The 19,573-nt window shown below is 39.6% G+C and overlaps 1 protein-coding gene across 3 annotated transcripts in view; it reads right to left on the bottom strand.

Annotated features, from left to right (window-relative positions):
- The window catches only part of acss2 (acyl-CoA synthetase short chain family member 2), a 28,755-nt gene extending 10,083 nt beyond the window's left edge, over nt 1-18,672 (bottom strand). The window contains exons 1-8 of one of the 3 annotated variants that reach the window (XM_022763099.1): nt 17,941-18,672; nt 15,562-15,757; nt 5,947-6,038; nt 5,683-5,786; nt 5,513-5,585; nt 3,102-3,177; nt 1,993-2,104; nt 1,262-1,309 (exon numbers count right to left, since the gene is read on the bottom strand). In XM_022763099.1, the coding sequence (XP_022618820.1) occupies nt 1,262-1,309; nt 1,993-2,104; nt 3,102-3,177; nt 5,513-5,585; nt 5,683-5,786; nt 5,947-6,038; nt 15,562-15,757; nt 17,941-18,067 (828 nt within the window). In that variant the 5' untranslated portion in view covers nt 18,068-18,672. The remainder of the gene's footprint in view (nt 1-1,261; nt 1,310-1,992; nt 2,105-3,101; nt 3,178-5,512; nt 5,586-5,682; nt 5,787-5,946; nt 6,039-15,561; nt 15,758-17,940) is intronic. The other 2 variants (XM_022763100.1, XM_022763101.1) reach the window with 2 other exon arrangements.
- Between the last annotated feature and the right edge of the window lie 901 nt (nt 18,673-19,573).

The raw sequence follows: 19,573 nt of genomic DNA, 5'->3' as shown, positions 1-19,573 counted from the left end.
AAAAATGTAAATATTGGATTTTTAAGTCTTTAAATGTTATGACAGACAGATACAGTCTGGGATATTGGTTGTTTGAATGCATGTGCTCTCAAATTAATAATTCATACACACAAAATACTTAATTCATGCTCTTAATTTAACATATCATATTTTTCCTCCTCTCTTGTAGAGTCAGCTTATAGTTTGATGCAGGAGAGTGAGAGGACGTTTATGAAACGCCTCAGCTTGAGTTTTTATCCACAGTGTCAAAGTTTTTATAGGGAAACAGTCATGTTATCCTGTTATACTGACATAAAATTTACAATAATAATCTAATTTTTAGCAGGGAATTAGCACCTACTAACTAACCGCTAACCCTAACCCAAAATACCAACTCCAGTCCTGTCTGCAGAGAACTGGGGTCTTCAGAAAGGACTTAAATCTGTGTTTATTTAAACCACAGCAACAGAGCCCTGATTCTTTCTGACTTGTGGTCTGTCAGTGAAAGAGAGAAATGTTACAGCTGTTATGTTAGCGACAGAAAAACACAACACACTTCAGAGGCAGCCGCACATTTTGGGCCGTGTGCAAAAGCTACAGACAATGTGTGGCCGAAGGTGTACGACAAAACAGAACGTGTGTTCACAACAGATACAAAAAGAGAAAACAGTGTTAATGCAACTCCACGCTCACACAGAATTTACATTTTATTCCCGTGAGTTCGGACACTCCAGCAAACCTCTGAGAACATGAGCAACACTATCACATTTCTAATGTTGTCTCTGTATTTTATATTTATTTATTCAGCTCTTAATTATGATTCTATTGCGAATTGTAGCACAAAATCTCACAAATCTGCCAATTTAAAATATAATTTCATTCTTTAGTGAGTTAATTTAATTGTGTCTGTTTAATTTTCAGCAGCTGATTTTAATGTCAGCAGATACTCTAATAGACAATATGCCCACTACTAAATTTAAGTTAATTTGTTTCTAAATTAGGGAAAATAACTTTCCATGTTCACACAAGTGTCATTTGAACCGTCAATGATCACAGGAATAACAATCTACTGTTGCTCGGTAAAAACAATAAATCAACAATAAACACAGCAAAATTGATCCCTCTAACACAATTAACTTCAGTTTGGATTAAAGTTTATTCTTTTTACCGTGTTCACAGCAGTAAAATGTAAATTCTGCTCGTGGGTGAAATTCCCCTTTAAAAAAAGGCAAAACAAAGATGTTATGGGGGGTTTAGTGGAGGGAGGAGGGAATGAAAATACCTGCGGAACAGGGCGTGTTTTCTTTACTCTCCCTGTCTGTTTCTCCTGCTGGACCGGAGGGAAGAAAGGAGGAAGAGGAGGAGGAGGAAGGAGTAGGAAGGAGAAGTTAAGGAGGGAGAGGGGTTATTTTAACTGAAGAACACAAAAAAAAAACAGGATGCACAATGTCAAATCAAGCTGAGAGAGAAGTTCTAGGAGATTGATTATGTAAGAAAAAAAAAAATGTTGATTGTACGGGGCCAGTTTCACAGAAAAAGATCCACAGTGTTTCTGAGTTTGAAAACAAATCAAACAAACAGCTGAGGAAGAGTCAGGAAGAATCTCAGCCTGAAGTCAGAGGCATCTACTTCTACACTAACCCATACAATTATATTTAACGAGAATCCTGATTTTACTGTATATTTGTCTTCTTGTCAATAAATCCCATGAACAGACCCAAACCACCGGTGTGACAGTGTGTCTCTCGAAAATCAGTGTTGTTCACACGCTGGTAAAACTGACCCCCTCGTGTTTCACCTGACAAACATGCGAGGAGCAAAGCGATGATGTTTTCTTGGGGAAAATGTGAACTTAAATTAACTTAACGTATAGAGGATAGACTATGATGGGACTTTGATGGATGACAGGTTAAACTAATGTTTTAACAACAGGCTGCAGTTACCCCCCTCCCTCCTCCCTGGGCCTGGACTGGGGTAAAACGTCCCAGTTTGGGTTTGTTGTTTGTGCTTTACCTGCAGATCGGGACATGGTCGTTTGGCTGGAGGAGACTGAGAGCCCAGAGAAGTCTCTTCTGCTCCTTTGGACAAGTGCTTCAGCATTATACACTTCTCGACCGGGAAGCCCCTGCACAGACAAGAGACGTGGTGGTGATCGCAATCTCAAACCCCTGTGAGAAAATCTGCAGGTTTTTCTCTGGTCTCTGGTTTCTAGAGCTCTGCAATGGCATTTTTCAAGTAGTTAACTATTCATTACTAGTATTACTGAAGTGAGGAGATGCACCAGAATGCTGCCAAGTTTGAAGGATCTATCTGGATCCAGACATGTTTACCTGTTTTGCAAGAGAGAACCGAAGTGGTCCGTCATGCACAGATCCATGTGTGGAGAGTTTATTGCAGTGAGTTCAAAGAGGTCGCACTGTTCACGCCTCATCAACATTAAGACATACATTGTTATATGTGCGTTGGGAGTGAAATCGCAATGTTTCACTAGTGAAATAAAACAAAATTTGTTTGTTTGTAATAACACCAAAACATTTCACTTGTGATGTTTAATTAGTTGTTGATTACATATAATTATTTTCTCTATATTTCAGCTGATTTGCCCTTTGAACTCTTCTTCTTCACTTCATTTATTTTATTATCTTTGCATTTCTTTAAAGCATGTTGTACTTATTAGTTTGGTATAATTTCTTTGCTCTATCTATAAACTCAGATAAACTTTGTGCTTTCCTGACCTCTCCTCTCTAGTCTCTTTTTTTTCTATTATCTGGTTGTTTATGTAAAAACTAAAGCTCAACCAAACATGTTTTCTTCTGATTAATATCACATTTAACATATTGTTAATAGTACATTTAGTGTTGATACATATTCTTGCTGTAACCTTATTTTTAAAATCAGCTCTCTGGGGGAACTGTTGCTGAAGTAGAATTATAAAACCAAATTTGGGTTAAAAACTTGGTAATGGTAACTTGGTTCACTGATGGTGAAGGGTCTGTGTGTGTCCCTGCACTTCTGCTGCTGTATGTATAAACTTTATCTGTGTGTGTGTGTGTGTGTGTGTGTGTGTGTGTGTGTGTGTGTGTGTGTGTGTGTGTGTGTGTGTGTGTGTGTGTACAGCTTACTTGTCCCTGCATTTCTGCAGTGCTTCGTCAGCTAAGAGCTTCAGGTTGATCAGCTTATCTCCTCGATAGAAACCGTCTGAACGAGTGAGAGATAAAAACAGATGAACAAAGAAACAGACGAAGAGAGACAGAGGGCGAAAGTAAAGAAGCTAAATTTAAGCTGCAGTCGTCAACAGAAGGTCTGAGAAATAATAATGCAGGACGTAGCATGGCTAGCAGGCTAACCAATAATGAAAGTGATTCTTTTATCAAACATTTTCATCTTAAATGAAGTGTTCTGTGTTTTTTATACATCAGCCTTAAAACAACCTGCACATGATGCCACAGATATATTTAAAGTCACTGGTCGCTGTATTCATTCCACCGGTTCGTACTGACGGTGGAGAAATCCCTAAGTTTCATATTAGCTCCAGCTGAACCTCAGGGTCCATTTATGAAGAGCATGAAGACTGCGGATTTTGTCCCCCATCTTAGACAGTGTAGTTGTGCTATAAAGATATCGCTTCATGTCCATTTGTCATGTGATTGAGTTAAAATGGGCCTATTCTTTAACAATCTATGTCTGTCCTTACAGTTACTTCCAGCCATGTGGCATCCCTCCTTTATAGGTTTCATTTTTTTAAAACAAGGCAATAATCAGTGCTCTCCAGAGGAGAGTTCAATCTCAACCTCTCTCACAAACTGGGTGGACAATTGTATAAAAGCATCTCTGCCCTTTGCTCAAATGAGCAAGAGGTAAATTTCTGTCTGTCTGAGGCATCGGAGACAGATTAATATACCTTAATGTGTGTGTTTGGTCTCCACCAGCTCCTGAGGGAAATATCTGGCTCTCTAGCTGCTAAATGCTCCACTATGTTCCCCAGCTGCTCTCTGACTGTCTGTCTGCTGGTTGCTGCAGAGCAGGTGATGGACAGTGACTTCTTACAGCTGTAAAACTCTCTGTAGCTTCATCACTTAGAGCGACTCCCTTCACTTTGTCATTTGAATCAGCGTTAGTGTAAAATATCAGTGATGAAGGAAGCTCACACTTCTTACCTCTTCAGCTCGCGTAAGAGTGTCAGTTAAATTTCTACAGAACAAAAGGTATTATTCATGGCTATCAAGTCTGTGGATGTGAAGCTCCAGTTTACAGCAGCGCCTCAACTCCTGAGAGATAGTTTACAAAACTTTATCTACAGTAGTTAAACTGAATGAGATCCAGCAGACATTTTCTGTATTCATACTTTTTTACAAGGTAATGAAACTCTATGAGTGCTCTGTCTGTTAGGATAAAAAGACCCTGAGCTAAAGTATCTGTGATCCGCTTACAGGACTTCTATGAATGAGAAAAATGTGTGTGTGTGGGTTCCAACCACAGGCCATTAACCCAGTGGATTAACAGGTTTATATCCCCAGACTCTAATCCAGATAATAAGACTTTGATTACTGGTCACAACTCAGCACCTCATCTCAGCCTGCAGCTCCTTCGGTTGCTTGTTTCAACCATTGAGCTCGACTCACTGAGACGCCGTGAGCACCCTGTAACAGCTGAGCTGCGTCTACTGAAAGCCACTAGTTCTGCCGAGGTGCAAGACACTGACCCTCTTCCTGCTTAGTCCCTGGTTCCTCAAATAACAATAAAAACAGAATTATGGGTTATTTAAATGATAAAGCCGGTGTTATATTAACCTGCTGTGTCACTCAGTGTGGCTCTTACTATTGAATGGGTCTTGTTGGTTTAAAGCAATAAAACTAAAAATTAAACTGTATTTTACAAAAGAGCTAAAACAAGACTCGGTCAAAACCTAATATATGTCCGGATTACTTGCACATTTCTCACATATTCTTGTTTTTTTGCACAGTCTCCCATTTATATTGCACACTGTACATATTTGTATTATATTTATATTTTTTATTATATTTTTTGACATTGTAAATATTTTATTATTACATTTTTTTTCCATTTATATTTAAGATATTGACCTGCAGTAATTGCTTTACTTTATCTTTCTTTCCTCATACGTGAAAACCTACTGGTCAAGAAACCTGATTCTCACACAAAAACCAACAGAAAGGAAACTCAAGGCAGAAAAAAGTCTGCAGAGCACTGCTTGCTGCTGCTTGTTAAGCTAATTGCTAATTGCTGTGAAGGCTGAATGGTCAGAGAACAACATTCAGTATGAACAGGGGGGACATACCTTCCTCATCCACCCTGTGGATTTTACCTCATTGCAACAATCACTAGACACAAAACTTTGAAACACTTAAGAATCAATGTAAATGCAGCTTTTCCCATTAGTTAATTTAATGCTAATGAGATGTTTCCAGAGCTGTATTGGATTACGGGACCATCAACGCTGATTTAAAAAGAAGCATGGTATCATTAAGTGTGTGTATGTGTGTGGATTTTATTTTTTTTATGTGAAACTGACCAGCTGTGACGATCAGTGAACACTGGGAGTCCATGATCCTCTCACACAGAGACTCAGAAGAAAAACCTGCAAACTGGAAACAGCAGAACAAACAGTGTTAACATCTCAAACATGGTCATGTCACACACAAACACACACTTCCTGTAATACACCACACACTCCTAACTCACCACTATGGAGTGAACAGCTCCGATGCGGATGCAGGCCAACATGGCTACCACCAGTTCGACCACCATGGGCATGTAAATGGACACACGGTCGCCCTTATTCACGCCTATAGACGAGGTCAGACAGGAGCGGGATGCAGCCAAAAACAGATTGTAAATGATATATCAATAATATGGATTTCATCAGGTCAGTATCTATATCAGTATCAGTGTATCAGATCAGTGCACCCACAGATCCAGGTGTGTGTCAGGTGTGTCATAACCTACCCTGAGACTTCAGGACGTTGGCAAACTGACAGACCCTCTGCAGCAGCTCTCTGTAGGTCACCGTCAGCTCATCACCAGGTTCATTGCCTTCCCTGAAATACACATCCAATGAATGAAGAGTTAATTACAGTCTAGATGTCATCAGGAAGATATGGGGCCCATATAATACTTTATATTTTATGTGAGAATCTTCTATGTGTGTTTCTATAACAAAAAAAGCAATAAAGAGGTTTAATCGCAAAAAAACATGTCTTTGTCAAACAAAGAAATAAACAATATAACATGATTATTAAAAATATAACGGGTAAGTCTTTACACCACTGTCTGTTTTTTCCCACATTCACAAAACACTGGGCTCAGAGATAGATTATGAGGAGGCAACTGGCCAGAGTCCCACAAAAGTCTAATTGGAAACATGCACCACTAAAGCACAATATCAACTTTTAAGATGTGTTGTTGAAGCTAGGGCTGCAACTGGAGATGGCATTCTCTATGCATGTTTCACTGTTCACACATACGGATTCAAAAAGCCACAGCTGATATTCACTGAGAATGAGACTTTCTGGCCTTAAGCTCCTACTTTTGAGAGGCCTTAGATTAATTGTGCAGCACTAATGAATATTCATTATTTTATGTATTTATCAAAGTATGATCAAATCACTGCCATTCCTGCACAGACAAAATGTTCCAAAACGCAAATCCACAGGTAAAAAAGGCGCCCCGGAGCCTTTCTTTGTGTCCCAGGGCGACCAAGCAGGTTCATCCAGCTGGGTCACTTGTGTCACTTCAACCACACGTCTCCACCACAACAGTCATAAAAATCTACACTCTTGCTGCAGCCACCTTCGGATTGGTAAAACTTCAGCCCAGTTGTGAAACCCAACTCATCTCAACTTTCCCCTTTTTCACAACAGACCATTGTCCCGGGTGTTTGAGGAACTGTGTGCTTGCAAAAGCATCATCCAAGGTCACATCCCTCACACACACGTGCACACACGTGCTTAATTTGTAGGAGTAAGACCTTTACATTAATAACATTGTCCTGAGAACAGACAGAGAAGTGAATGAAATGCGACAGCTCTGCCTCTCCACATTATTAAATACAGCCGTGGTCTTTAGTGAGCGTCGTCTCGCTCGTCTCTCAGCATCACGACTCACACACTGACAAACAGTGAGCGACGGGAGGAGAGAGGCAGGAGGGTCCGAAGCCATGTCCCAATTCTGTACTGTGAACCAACAGTGTATATAGTGACGCTGCAACTGACTGTTAGTGTCACAGTTGAGTAATTGGTTAAATTATTTTTACTACAGCCCTTGATACTGCTCCATTATATTTGATTTATTTTATTTTGAATGTTCTTCTGTAATGTAATTCTGTAACATGAAATTATGCAATATGTGCAAATAAACGACAACAAACATGTCACTCCTAACAAAACTTCACATATGTTCTTCAAAAGATTTAATACTTTTGTTCTACTAACCAGCCTGTTGTATTGTTGTTGAATAACATTTCTATTTATTTATTTTGCTTTTAAAATGATGTATTTTTGGTTTTTCTGAAGATCTATTTTTATATGAATCTTATTGCCAAATTATGTGTAATGCCAAAAGCAATTATTTATTATTATTAACTTTAGTTAGTAGTGTATATTATGGAACTAGGACACAGCTCAACAACCAAAGTGAAAGTGCACCTGAGGGAAACTGGTACATTTCCTGTGGAGTTTGATTATGTTAAATTTGAATATTCTTTTTTGTTCTGAGAAACCAAAGACACATTTCTACACATGAGAACCATGAAGTTAGTGCACTGACTGAGGGCAACACAAGTGGTTAAAAACAACATTAGGCCACAAGAAAAAGGCAGTCACTGATATAGGAAGGTTCTGGGTTAATATAAGGCTTTAAAAACAAGTAAAATTATTATGAAATCATTCTAAAAGGCACTTTTCCACTGGTCAAAAAAAACCCCTAAGACCCGCCAATAGCATTCACAACTGGGTCAAATGACTCTGCAGTAGACGCGTTTATTTATCGGCTCCTGCTCGATTTGGAATTGATGTAAATACAACATCTGGGTGAAGACGCCAATTTTCACCCATTTATGTGCTGTAACGTCTTTCAGATCACACACACTGTAAACACACCTGTGTCCTGTCCAGCACGGTGCTGTTGAGCCAGAAACACAGCGGTTACACTGCGCTCCTGCTGCAGCCCCGAAATAATGTGTGTGTTTCTCTCCGAACAGAAAAGCAAATTCGACTGTCAGTGGAAAACGGGTCAATCGGCTTTTATTAATGGGTTTATCCGCTTGTACCGAACGTTGGTGGGAAAAGGGTATAATAATGTTGCCCAGAGGAGCAGGAACAGGACGACACAGAATGAGCTGAACTACCCAAAACTTTGTTTCTGACAAATATTGAGTGAAACCAGTCAAGCACTATACTAAAGTTAACAGAGTTAACAGGCTTTTCTGTGACTTGTTTCACACAAAGTTCATCTAATTGAGCAGTGAAATGTAAAGTTAAAACTATTGTCAGATTCAGAAACCTCCTTTTTCTTTCATTGCTCAATCTGTTGGCCCTGTAGCACACACACACACACACACACACACACACAGGCCTTGCCCTCCTCTGGCTTCCAGCCCAAAACAAAAACACTTCAACAGAAATGAAGATTGCAAAATATCTGTTTCAGCAAGAGGGAAGATTTCTTACAGCTCACAAACTTCAGCTGAAGTGGTTAATGATCCAGAAACAAAAGCCAACACTGCTGCCTGTGTGTGTGTGTGTGGATTCCCATAGAGTTTCTGAATAGTGTATACTGTAACTGCAAGTGTGTGTTTTCCAGTATAGAGTAGGCGTGTTTGTGTTTGTGTGTGTGTGTGTGTGTGTGTGTGTGTGTGTGTGTGTGTGTGTGTGTGTGTGTGTGTGTGCGTGTGCGTGTGCGTGTGTTGTAGTGGGGAAGCCTGCATAGCTGAAAGGTCTCTGTGACCCATTTGGCACTGATGGGAGTTGCATTCACAGAATAACTAACACTATGATAAAGCTCTGACCTTCATAATAATTTCCAGTGTGATATGTGAGCTGCTGTGTGTGTGTGTGTTCACAGTCAGGTCTGCACGTTTCCAGCCTGACTTCAGTGGAAATCATTCGGCTGTCCCCCATACAAAGTGAAAGTAACATGTTGGCACCACGAATGAGCAGCCAGCTATGAAGGCCAGTCTAAAGCCCAGCAGGTTAACCACGGACGGATTGTAAGACAATGGGCCACTGGGCACAGACATGTAAAAGGCCCCCGCCCCCACCCCTACTACATAAGAGGGCACAAGTCATTTTGTCAAATTTTGCATTTTGAATGTTTTCATTTCTCATCTTTGTTAGTTGTTTGTGTGGCTGAGGTAATTTTTTCATTGATTTACTTGTTTTATCTCTTGGAATTGTTTTGCATCTTTCTGAGGCCCTTTTGCATCTGTTTTTAATCTTCTTTTGTCTCTTTGGAGTCATTGTGTGTGTTGTTGTAGTACAGATGTGCAGCTTATACCCTTTTCCATTTAGCTGCTGGAAACCATGAATTCAAGTCGTGCTGGTTCTCCATAAGACAACATGGCAACATGATGGGCTCCGTTTACTATCAAGTTCAGTTCTTCATCGAACATCTTGCTGTGGCTGTTTCTTCTTGTACTATTCGAACCTGCGATAAATTTTTTCCTGATATTTTCTGGGTATTGTACGCCTTTATATGACAGACGACAGTGGAGAGGAGGGGGGGTGATGAGTAACAAAGGTCCCCGGCCAGACGTGGAGTGATGACGCTGTGGCCCATTGTTGTTGTACAAGCTGCTAGGCCACAAGGCCCCGCCTCCCTGCAATATCCTAATAAACGTCCTGATCCAGTGACTACATATCAAACCTGTTGAGATGCTGCTCAGGTAAGGGCAGTTATCTCTCACTGTAGTTTACCTGACTGGTTCAGCACAGGCCAATCAAAGTGGCCACCACTGGGTCTGGGAACAGATGAAAGTGAACCCAAGTTTGGCAATGTGTAGCTGAGCCAAATGAGCCGAGTCTGACATGTCCTGAATGGACTGCACAGAGGATAAACCCTTTTGATTTAATTAACAAAATTGCCTTTTCTCCTGGCGCCACAAGTGATAAAGATCAACAAAGACCAAAGTTGTGTCTCTGACTTCATGTGTGTGTGTGTGTGATGATTATCACAGCTTCACATGGTGGCTATCGATTGTATATATTTTTGTCTTGTTGGAAATTTAATCACTGTACACCCATACATGACCTCAAAATAGTCATGTCATGTTACAACTCACTCTGCTGCTGGAATGAGCCCAACACATTCAACGTTTCAGATAGGAAGACGACTGAGTGCATATAGACTTCATGTGACCTGATGAGATCAGATCATTCAGCGCCTCTCTCTCCTCCTTCCTGTCAATATTTTTGTGTGATTGTGGTGTAGAGTGTAGTTAGAAAATAAACTGGATGAAAACAGTGATCTCTGCTATCAGGTCACACCCACACAGGCTGCAAATGAACCAGCTCAGATAAGAACAAACAGTCACTTCTCACAATAATTCAATACTTCGCACTCCCTGTGCAGAGCTGAAACAATTAAGTGGTGAGTAATTTGATAATCAGTAAATCATTTCAGTTCAGAATATTCTCTGGTGTCAGTTTTTAAAATGTGAGGTTTTGCTGTTTTTTTTGTATACGACAGTAAACTGAATATCTGCCATGTCTGTGAATTTTTAAATACAAATGATTAATTGATAATGAAAATAATTGTTAGCTGCAGCTCCACTTCTGTGCACCGCACATTATAACAAACTACTTTTGCAAAATATATTTGACTTTATTGATGCTTTATTTCCTGTTCTATTATCGACTTCTACACATGTTCACAAACATTTCCAACAAAGGTCACTGGCCATGTTTCTCTGCCGAGGCCAGAGCGATAACAGCACATACAGTGTCGAGCTCCAGCACACACACCTATAAATACACAAAAGTAAAACCTGTTTTCAACACTGTGGGTTTAAATGTCAGGGACCGGTGTGGACAACTCCCTCTGTCAGAGAAACACTTTCTTTTAAGACGAGATAGAGTGTGAGGACATGGAGATAAAAAAGACGAGTATGTTAAAAGGATGGAACAAAATGAAAAGAATAAATAAATGAAGCATCTATGAGAGAGCACTTATTTTCCCTCCAGCTGAAAGAAGGGACTTTCTACTGCTAAAAGTTAAAGCTATGCCTCCTGTAAGTAATCTAAAACAACATTTTGATCAGTCACAGAAGCTTTCAGAGGCCAATCTGCACATTAATTTCCCCCAAAACAAGGTCAGCCAAGACTTGTTGGCAGCTGTCCCTTTCAGTAAACAGGGAGAAGGTAATCCACTTTCTTACTACATGTGAGCAAGGACATGAGATAACAACCACTCAGAATATGAATGATTTATCTCCCGATTTATTCTCTTAACTTTTTCACTTCAAAAAAGGTAAGAAAACTCCAGATGGAGGACCAGTGTTCAGAGACGGCACACAATCGAGAAAATTACAATATGAAGTCAAATGAAGGCCGTTTATTCTTGAAACTTCACTTCCTGTGTTATATTTGAAGTGTTGATCCATAAGAAGATATATTTGTGGTTTTAAGAACCAAAAACAATCTCAATTTAGTTTTACATCTCCTCCCTCTCCCAAAAGGTCGGTGAGCCAATCAGAAGAGAGGAGGTTCTGAGCCTCTCTTCTGATTGGCTGACTGTGGTCTGAGTGATCGAATAAAAATATTTTTCACTACTTTCTTATATCTTAAAAACCAAATGATTAAATCAGTCAAACAAGACAATATTCAGCAGATTGGTATAATGAAAAAAATCATGAATTGCAAATCATTAAAAAATTACTCTTTTTAAAACTTAAAGACTCAACTATCAAAAAGTACCAAATGTTTTTATGTCCCTAGCAGGTAAATCACCAACACACTGTAGCAATCCATAAACCAAAAATAGGATCTGGATCATTACTGACTGATCTGTTGATTATTTTCTCAATTAATTGATAAACAAGACGGTTATTTCTCACAGGTCAAGGTGACTTCTCCTAATGTCTTTTTTTCTATTAATGATATTTAACTCACTACCATACATGACAAAATAAAAGCATCAATACTCACATTTGACAGACTGAAATGAACAAATAGACATTTTTGCTTGAAAAATTACTTTCAACAAGTAATTGATTATCAAAATAGATGCCCATTAATTTTCCAATGCCAACTAATTTATAAAATTGACTATTTGTTACAGCTCTTTATTCTGAGCTGTTTTCTTTTACCTGTAGCCTCTATTACTATTAATATCTTACATTACTTTGACCTAAAGTAAAGATTTGTGGATTCATCAGAAAATGTTGTTTCAAGCTTCTTTAATGTGAAGGTTTGATAGTAAAACGAGTATTTCAGGGGTATAACTGCTACCTTATAGACTAATCAATCGAATTAAGAGAAAATAATCTGCAAATTTATCAGTAATGAAAATAATTGTCAGGTGAATAATACTAACTTTTGACTAAACTTTCAGAGGTTTTTCCTGCAGATAAAAGTCATCTCATCTGTTTCTATAATCATAGCGACGGACCCACTCTCTGATATCACTGTTACATTCAATCACACTTTCCCACTTTCCTCCTCATCCTCTCCCTGAATAACCCTGGTTTAAAAGCCCTGTGTGGTCCGACTGCGTTCGTCTCTGTGGCTTCACCACTCAGGACATATGAGGACACATCAGTGTCCGGAGGCAAGTGACACAAAGAGGGAGAGGAGAGCAAAAGTGACAGAGAGGCTTCAGAGAAAGAACTCAGGAGAAGAGAAGAGAGGCTTTCAGGAAAAAAGGAACAAGTGCAGTGTTTTCATTAAAGAAAGTCCGAGTCAAGAGAAGAGGAAATGAAATGAACATGAGCAGGTATGTATCTGTAAAGAAATAAGACAAAGATGACAATGTTGCAGATGTGTGGACAGAGGACAAAATAAAGTCTTTACATAACTTCACCCCGCAGACCACTGATGCAACAGCAACTGATTGTCCTCTTAATAACAAGCTGCTTCATGTCGTATTGAAAACTCTCAGTTGAAGCCGACATATACTGCATACTGGTTTTCCAGTTACTATGATTCATTTGGGCATCAGGATGTCAATTTAAATCGATTAGTTAATAATTACATTATCAATTTTTCAATGCAGAAGACGAGGACGTGCGATGTAACTGTCATGTTGCGCCACTAGGTGGTGCTTCTTACCGTTTCATGAGATGGTGTTACATGTGTTAGCACAAAAAAACGAATTACCTCCTTTTATCAAAAGGAGGAAATAAGCGACTTCCTGTGCTTCACTGCGCCCACATCGTGTTGATGAACACTGCAGCGTGACGTTGTGAAAACTCCATGTTTTGCTATCTATCGCTATCTGAGGCTCATGCTAACGTCAAACTGGACTGGATAAAAGTTTGGCAAGTATTAAATTGACAGTATTAAAGCTGAGTCAACAAAGTAAGCTGTAGCAAACAAAGTATAGGTCTCTCCTGTCATGCAGATAAGGTTTGTGTATTACCTTAAATAAAACCAGTAAAATCAGAGTGTGCTTTAGGGAGACTAGGGAAACCTGTTTCATGTTTGACAACATTAGAGGTTATTTACAGCTGAAGGCTGCAGCTCTTCTGATGCTCCTGAAAGCATGTGTTGGATGCTCGGAGCATGTGTTTACTCTGTTTAACACTGTGTTTGTCCGGCCAATCGCCGGAGCTTAAACTGAAGTCACTATTTCATGTTTCTTAATTTATAATTCAAGTAGCTTGCTGTTTACTTAACCACGAAGTGTGCAGCAAACACAGGTCACGTCTGTAGTTAATGGTTTTGTTATGGAAAAAAACCACTGTGACATGCGACCCAGTTTATGACAATTGTGAACATAAAGTAATTAAAGGTTATGTTTTTTACTTTACCCTCTTTACTCTTTACTCTTTACTCTCTCAACCTGTTTTAATTAGACCTAATTTTCCTCTCAGGCATTTTATTGATGCTCATCATTGTTTTGATTTTTCCTGAGGCTTTTATTCACTTTTATTTTCTTTATTTCATGTATTTATTCAAATGTCACTTTGTGGCCTGTTTTTAAAAGTGCTGCATGAGTAAGATTTAATATATTAGCATTGATATTTATGTGGAAAATGAGCAAAGACTGAAGAGGAGATAGAGGAGTGTGTGAGATGGAGACAAAAGAAAAAGAAAGAACAGAAAGAGAGGAAGTGTATGAGAAAGAGAGAAAGACAAAGGAGAGGGGATGACTGCAGCTCCATTCATAAGATCAGTTGGCATTCAGTCCTGTCATTGTGTTCACAGGGGCGACCCCCACCCCCCTATTAAGAGCCTACACACACACACAAGCACGCACGCAGAGGAGGCTTTAAATACATTCCTCACACACACACACACACACACACACACACACACACACACACACACACACACACACACGAAAATTGATTTTCTCCTGATAACTGATGTAGGGTTACAATTAAATCACTTTTGTAAATGGTTGTTGCACTAATTGTGTTGATGGTTTTCTTTGTCGTGCTGCAGGCAACCTGTGTCTGCAGCAGAGAGCAGGTAACCAGAGCAGGCTCATTAACCTGTGTGGGCACCCTGCGGAGTTCTGACCAATAGCAGCACAGTGGAGAATTGGTTTTATGGACCCGTCTGAGCAGGCACACAATGACGACGGTGACGTGATGGTGTCGCACTATTAACCTGATCTATACATGCCGGGAGATGCAGCAACGTGCCAGCAAAAGGCAGTGAATAAAAAAACGGTTGGTAAGTAGACATGGATGTAAACTAAACTTAAACGATACAGGTTTAAAGATTCACGAATAAATAAATCAATCAATCAATCAATCAATCAATCAGCTTTGAAAATGTTTTATAGAAAAAGACAGAAGTGAATTTAACATGTTTGTTAAACCTCACACTGTGTTTTGCTGCGTTACACTGAATGTAAACTTAAACTCTGTTGAATGTTTATACAGAAACTCGACAGAAAACCTTCCCTTGATCACTGTGCTCTTCTTTGTAGCACATGACAACTTCATTGGCCTACTTATGTTGTTTGTGTGGTATTTACTGTTATAACTCTGTTTCTGTGTTGCCTTCTTGGCCATGACTCTCCTGAAAACTATTTTAATCTCACTGTGTTTTTTACCTCGCTGAATAAAGGGATGGAAAAGAAGGAAAAACAACTCACTGGTCAGAATAACTCAAGATGAACTTGCTGCACCAGAGAAGAAACGCTGAAGGCAAAACATCAGCACTCGCATCCTATTACATTTAATTAACTGTGGGAGTCATAATCATAATTGCAGACATACGCAACCAAATTAAAGAAGTGAAACACACTCCAATGCACCTCACATCATCAGCCATAAAACCACAGACACAGCTTCATAACTACAGACGCACTGCAGTGCTGACCACTACAAGGCCACCAAGTGTTTCACCAAAGGACCGGAGATGAGAGAGAGAGAAAACACACACTCATACTTACCAGTAGAAGGCCACTTTATCGCCGAGTTTCTTCTCATGGACGTTGCGGTCGAGGAGGTTGTAGCTGATGTTGGTGGAGGCACCTTCCATGAACTTGACGAAGATTTCTCCTTTGGTCACATCAAAGTTGTAGTCGAGGAACTGACCCGTGTGCTTGGTCTTCCAGAAGAAATCTTTGGCGATGTCTCCCCAGAACTCTGCAGCACAGAGAGAGAGGGGTCAGTTGATCAATCACACACAGTCATTTCACAAAAATGATCTGCAAGAGCTGCTTACAAATAAAAAAAAAATAAAAAGGCAAATGGCGGCATTTCCCCAACTATCAACAGCCTGCAGATAAATGTGTGAGTCCTGTTCCTGCATTAGTCACATATGCATGAACTTTGATATGATTAATGGATGGTGTCAAAATCAACAGGAGAGGAAATTATCTTATGTTGCAAATCACAGTTTGCATGTTGCAAGATGCAGCTGGTGAAACAGACCAGAAGGACCAACGGTTACCAGTTTTTTTTTATGAAAGATTTCTTTTGACTTAATCATTGAATCTTTTGACAAAGGAAAAAAAACATTCCTTTTGCATTTGAGAAGTTACAACCAGCAAATATTTAAAGGGGTATATTTCATTGATTATCAAAATGGTTTCTGTTGATTAACTCTTCAGTCAACTGACTCATCTTTTCTAGCTCGCCATTAACACTAGGGCTGCAACTAATTTTATTTCATGTTTTATTTTTACTGATTATTTTCTCAGTCATTCAATTAATCAGTTAAAGCTCCAGAAAATGGTGAACATTTTTCATCAGTTTCCCAGTGTCCTCTAATTTTTTTTTCTTGAAAAATTACAATTATGGGTTAAGGTTTAGGGTTATATTTCATATTATATTATCCATTCATAATTACTGATGCTTTAAACGCAGCATTGTACTGTTGTAGCTGGTTGAGGTTGAGCTGCAGGACTTCAGTGGTCATGCTCCGACTTTCTGAGCCCATAAACTTTGGAGCAATTTCATAAAGTCACTGTAAATAATTAACATCCGTCTTTCAAGGTACAACTAAAACGAAAGCTGGTTTAACTGCCAACATTGTGACTGTCGTAATTTAAGGCGTTTATCATTAACTTACACAACTGTAAAATCACAGTAACCCAACTTTATTACTTCACCATTGTACAACTCTACAGGACGTATATGTCATTATTAAACTCCAGCATGGAGCCCATCATCGGACAGAGAGCCACTGAGCCTGAATCCAGCTTCCTCCTGCTGCACAAACTTGTTTGACAGCCTCTCCTTTACTCTGACGTACTTTACACACCCTTAACCGCTCCTCCTTCACAAGGAAGCAACCTGAGCTGCTTCTTTGACCAACAATGGCTCTACAGATACAGCATCCCCTTCTCCCCTCCTGCCTGACGAGGTTGGTATAGGCTTGTTCCAACCAAAGGCCACGACAGAGCTGCTTCCTCATTACCAAAGAGGTCATAAAGTACAGTCAGTCTGCAGATAACACTGAGTTAAATGTAGATCCTGTTCACACCTGGCATTAAGAGACCACCTATGATCAGATCTCATTTCCTGCTCCTTATGCAAATACAGACGTACAGCATAATTTCTGGCACATTACATTGCTGCAACTCTGTCTCTTTTAATGAAATGCATGGGCTTTAACACCATCACGGAGTCAGTTGCTGCCTTTAAACTGCATGTGACAGACAGCGGTGGAGGAAGCATTCAGATCTTTTGCTTAAGGAAAAGAACAAATACCACAAAAATAATCCGTACAAGTGACAGTCCTGAACTTAAAATGTTAAAAAATTAGTACAACCACGAAAAAGCAGCTAAATTAAATGTACCAAACGCAGAGGAATCTCCCCCATGAGTGTTGTAACATTACACATCACATTTTACAATAATTATTACTGCTGCTGCTTTAATGTAAAAGCAGCATTTGGTTAAGGTGCAATTTCATATAATGCTGCAACTAATGATTATTTTCATTATGGATTAATCTCCTATTGAAACTAAATTAAAGATCATCACATGGGAGAAGCCGGAAGCGTGAGATGTTTGGCATTTCCTCTTCAAAAATGAATCAATTTATCAACTTTTAGATTTTAGTTTTACTTGTAAATACTATAAACATCAACAACACAAGTTCTTTTTAGAGTTTGTAAAAATCTTAATTTGTGAAGTAACCAGTCAGTCAATCGGTCAGATAAATTAAGTGGAGCAGAAATATAAAGTGGGATGAAGAGAAAATACTGAAGTTCAACTACCTCAGGTTTGCACTTGAGCAAATGTACCAACGTTGGTTTCCACCACTGGGGGCAGGTGTACTCCTCTTTACTCCACTGACAGACACTTGAACTGTGACTTACCATCTGGATTCTCTATAGATTTCACGTAGAGCTCTTTGTATTTCTCAAAGCTGGGGATGTGAGCCTGCTTCTTCAGGTCCTCAGACCCGTGGAAGACGTCTTCCTTCGGGGGTTTGTCTGGAATCATCTCTGAAACGTTTTGTGTCGGAGCACACTTCACTACCGGACGGATTCCGTCTATTACACGGACAGATGCTCTCACAGATAATCGATATCAGCACCGGAGGACCCGCAAGGAGGCTGCAGAACCCCCTCCCCCTATGAGCAGCACTATGAATCAATGCAGCTACGGGGTTAGCAGGATGCTAGCAGCAAAGTTCATTCAGACTTCCTTGTTTAGCGGAGTGATTTTTGTTGCTTTTTGGGTCAATCTTTGCCTGCAAAAGCCGAGGTTGGCGCCAACGCGTGCAGCTGCGTTTGTTAAGTAAAGTCCAGGTCAGTTCTGGTGCAGCTCCGGGTGAATCTCTTCGCTCCTGGTGGTAAAGTCCTGCACACACGGACAAGATGAGGGGGTGCCCCGCCAAGCTAACAGGCTAAGCTAGCTCACTCCAGCAGCAGAAGAGGAAAACGAGGGAGATGCACTTGAGCGCCGAGACGAGCCCCGCTGTTTTAGCTCTATGGACTTAGTCCGTCTTCAATAGTCACATTTAAAGCTTGTTTCCAGTCAGCAGAGTATGTTTCATGCTGCCCGGGAAGGCGGAGGACGACTGTTTTTGTCCCAGCTCTGACACTTCGCTGCTTCTTCTTCTTCGCCAGTCTTTTTCTGAGCTCGACTCTGTTTGGTCCTGACCAGCAGCCAATCAGAGCTCACGATGCATTTACATACTCCTGGAAAGCTCATAATTCAGAACACTACCAGCAGTAAATGCGACCCCTTGTTGCATTCAAGTGGTTGTCGTAAATGTTTAAAGCATACCACAAAATAAGTTTTTTCTGACGGCAGAACTTGTTATGTTGTGAAACTCAAATATGAAAGAATAAGGAGGAGGACCAAAAGTTATTCTTAAAACGGTTCAGGCAGCAGCACACCTCCAAATATCTCCAGTCTTAATACAGGACAAAAAGTTATAATTAAAAGTTCTACAGATTCGTTGGGTGTTTTTACGAACAAAAGGGCTTGAAGTTGTCTACTTCAAAATCTGTGACTCTCTTAACTTATTTTTTAGAAACATAAATTAAACTGTCAACATTGTTATGACAGTCTCAGTGTTGTCCAACACTGTCCTCTATGGACATGATTGTGTTTTACACCTGTAGTTGAAAAGGGAAGAAGACAATTTATTTATTAAAAGAAAACAAACACTGAAAAAAAGCATAAAACATTTAAAAAAAAATTGAAATAGATAATAAATCTCTTCATTGTCAATTGTATTGAAACATGCCCATCTACCACTAATTAGAGCACTTTAAAAAGAAAGAGACAACCTATCCATCCCTCAGCCAAAACCCAACCCAACACACACACACACACACACACACACACACACACACACACACACACACACACACACACACACACACACACACACACACACACAGATACATATTAAAACACTTTACATTAAAAGGCCTTATCAAAAATATCAATATTATTTAGAAAAGTGTGACCAATTAAGCCTGAGCAAACAAAAAA

The sequence above is a fragment of the Seriola dumerili genome, unplaced genomic scaffold (assembly GCF_002260705.1).
Source record: "Seriola dumerili isolate Sdu_G_001 unplaced genomic scaffold, Sdu_1.0 BDQW01000468.1, whole genome shotgun sequence".
Classification (NCBI taxonomy): domain Eukaryota; kingdom Metazoa; phylum Chordata; class Actinopteri; order Carangiformes; family Carangidae; genus Seriola; species Seriola dumerili.
Note: the sequence above shows the minus strand (reverse complement) of the source record. Positions and strands in the feature narration are given on the sequence as shown.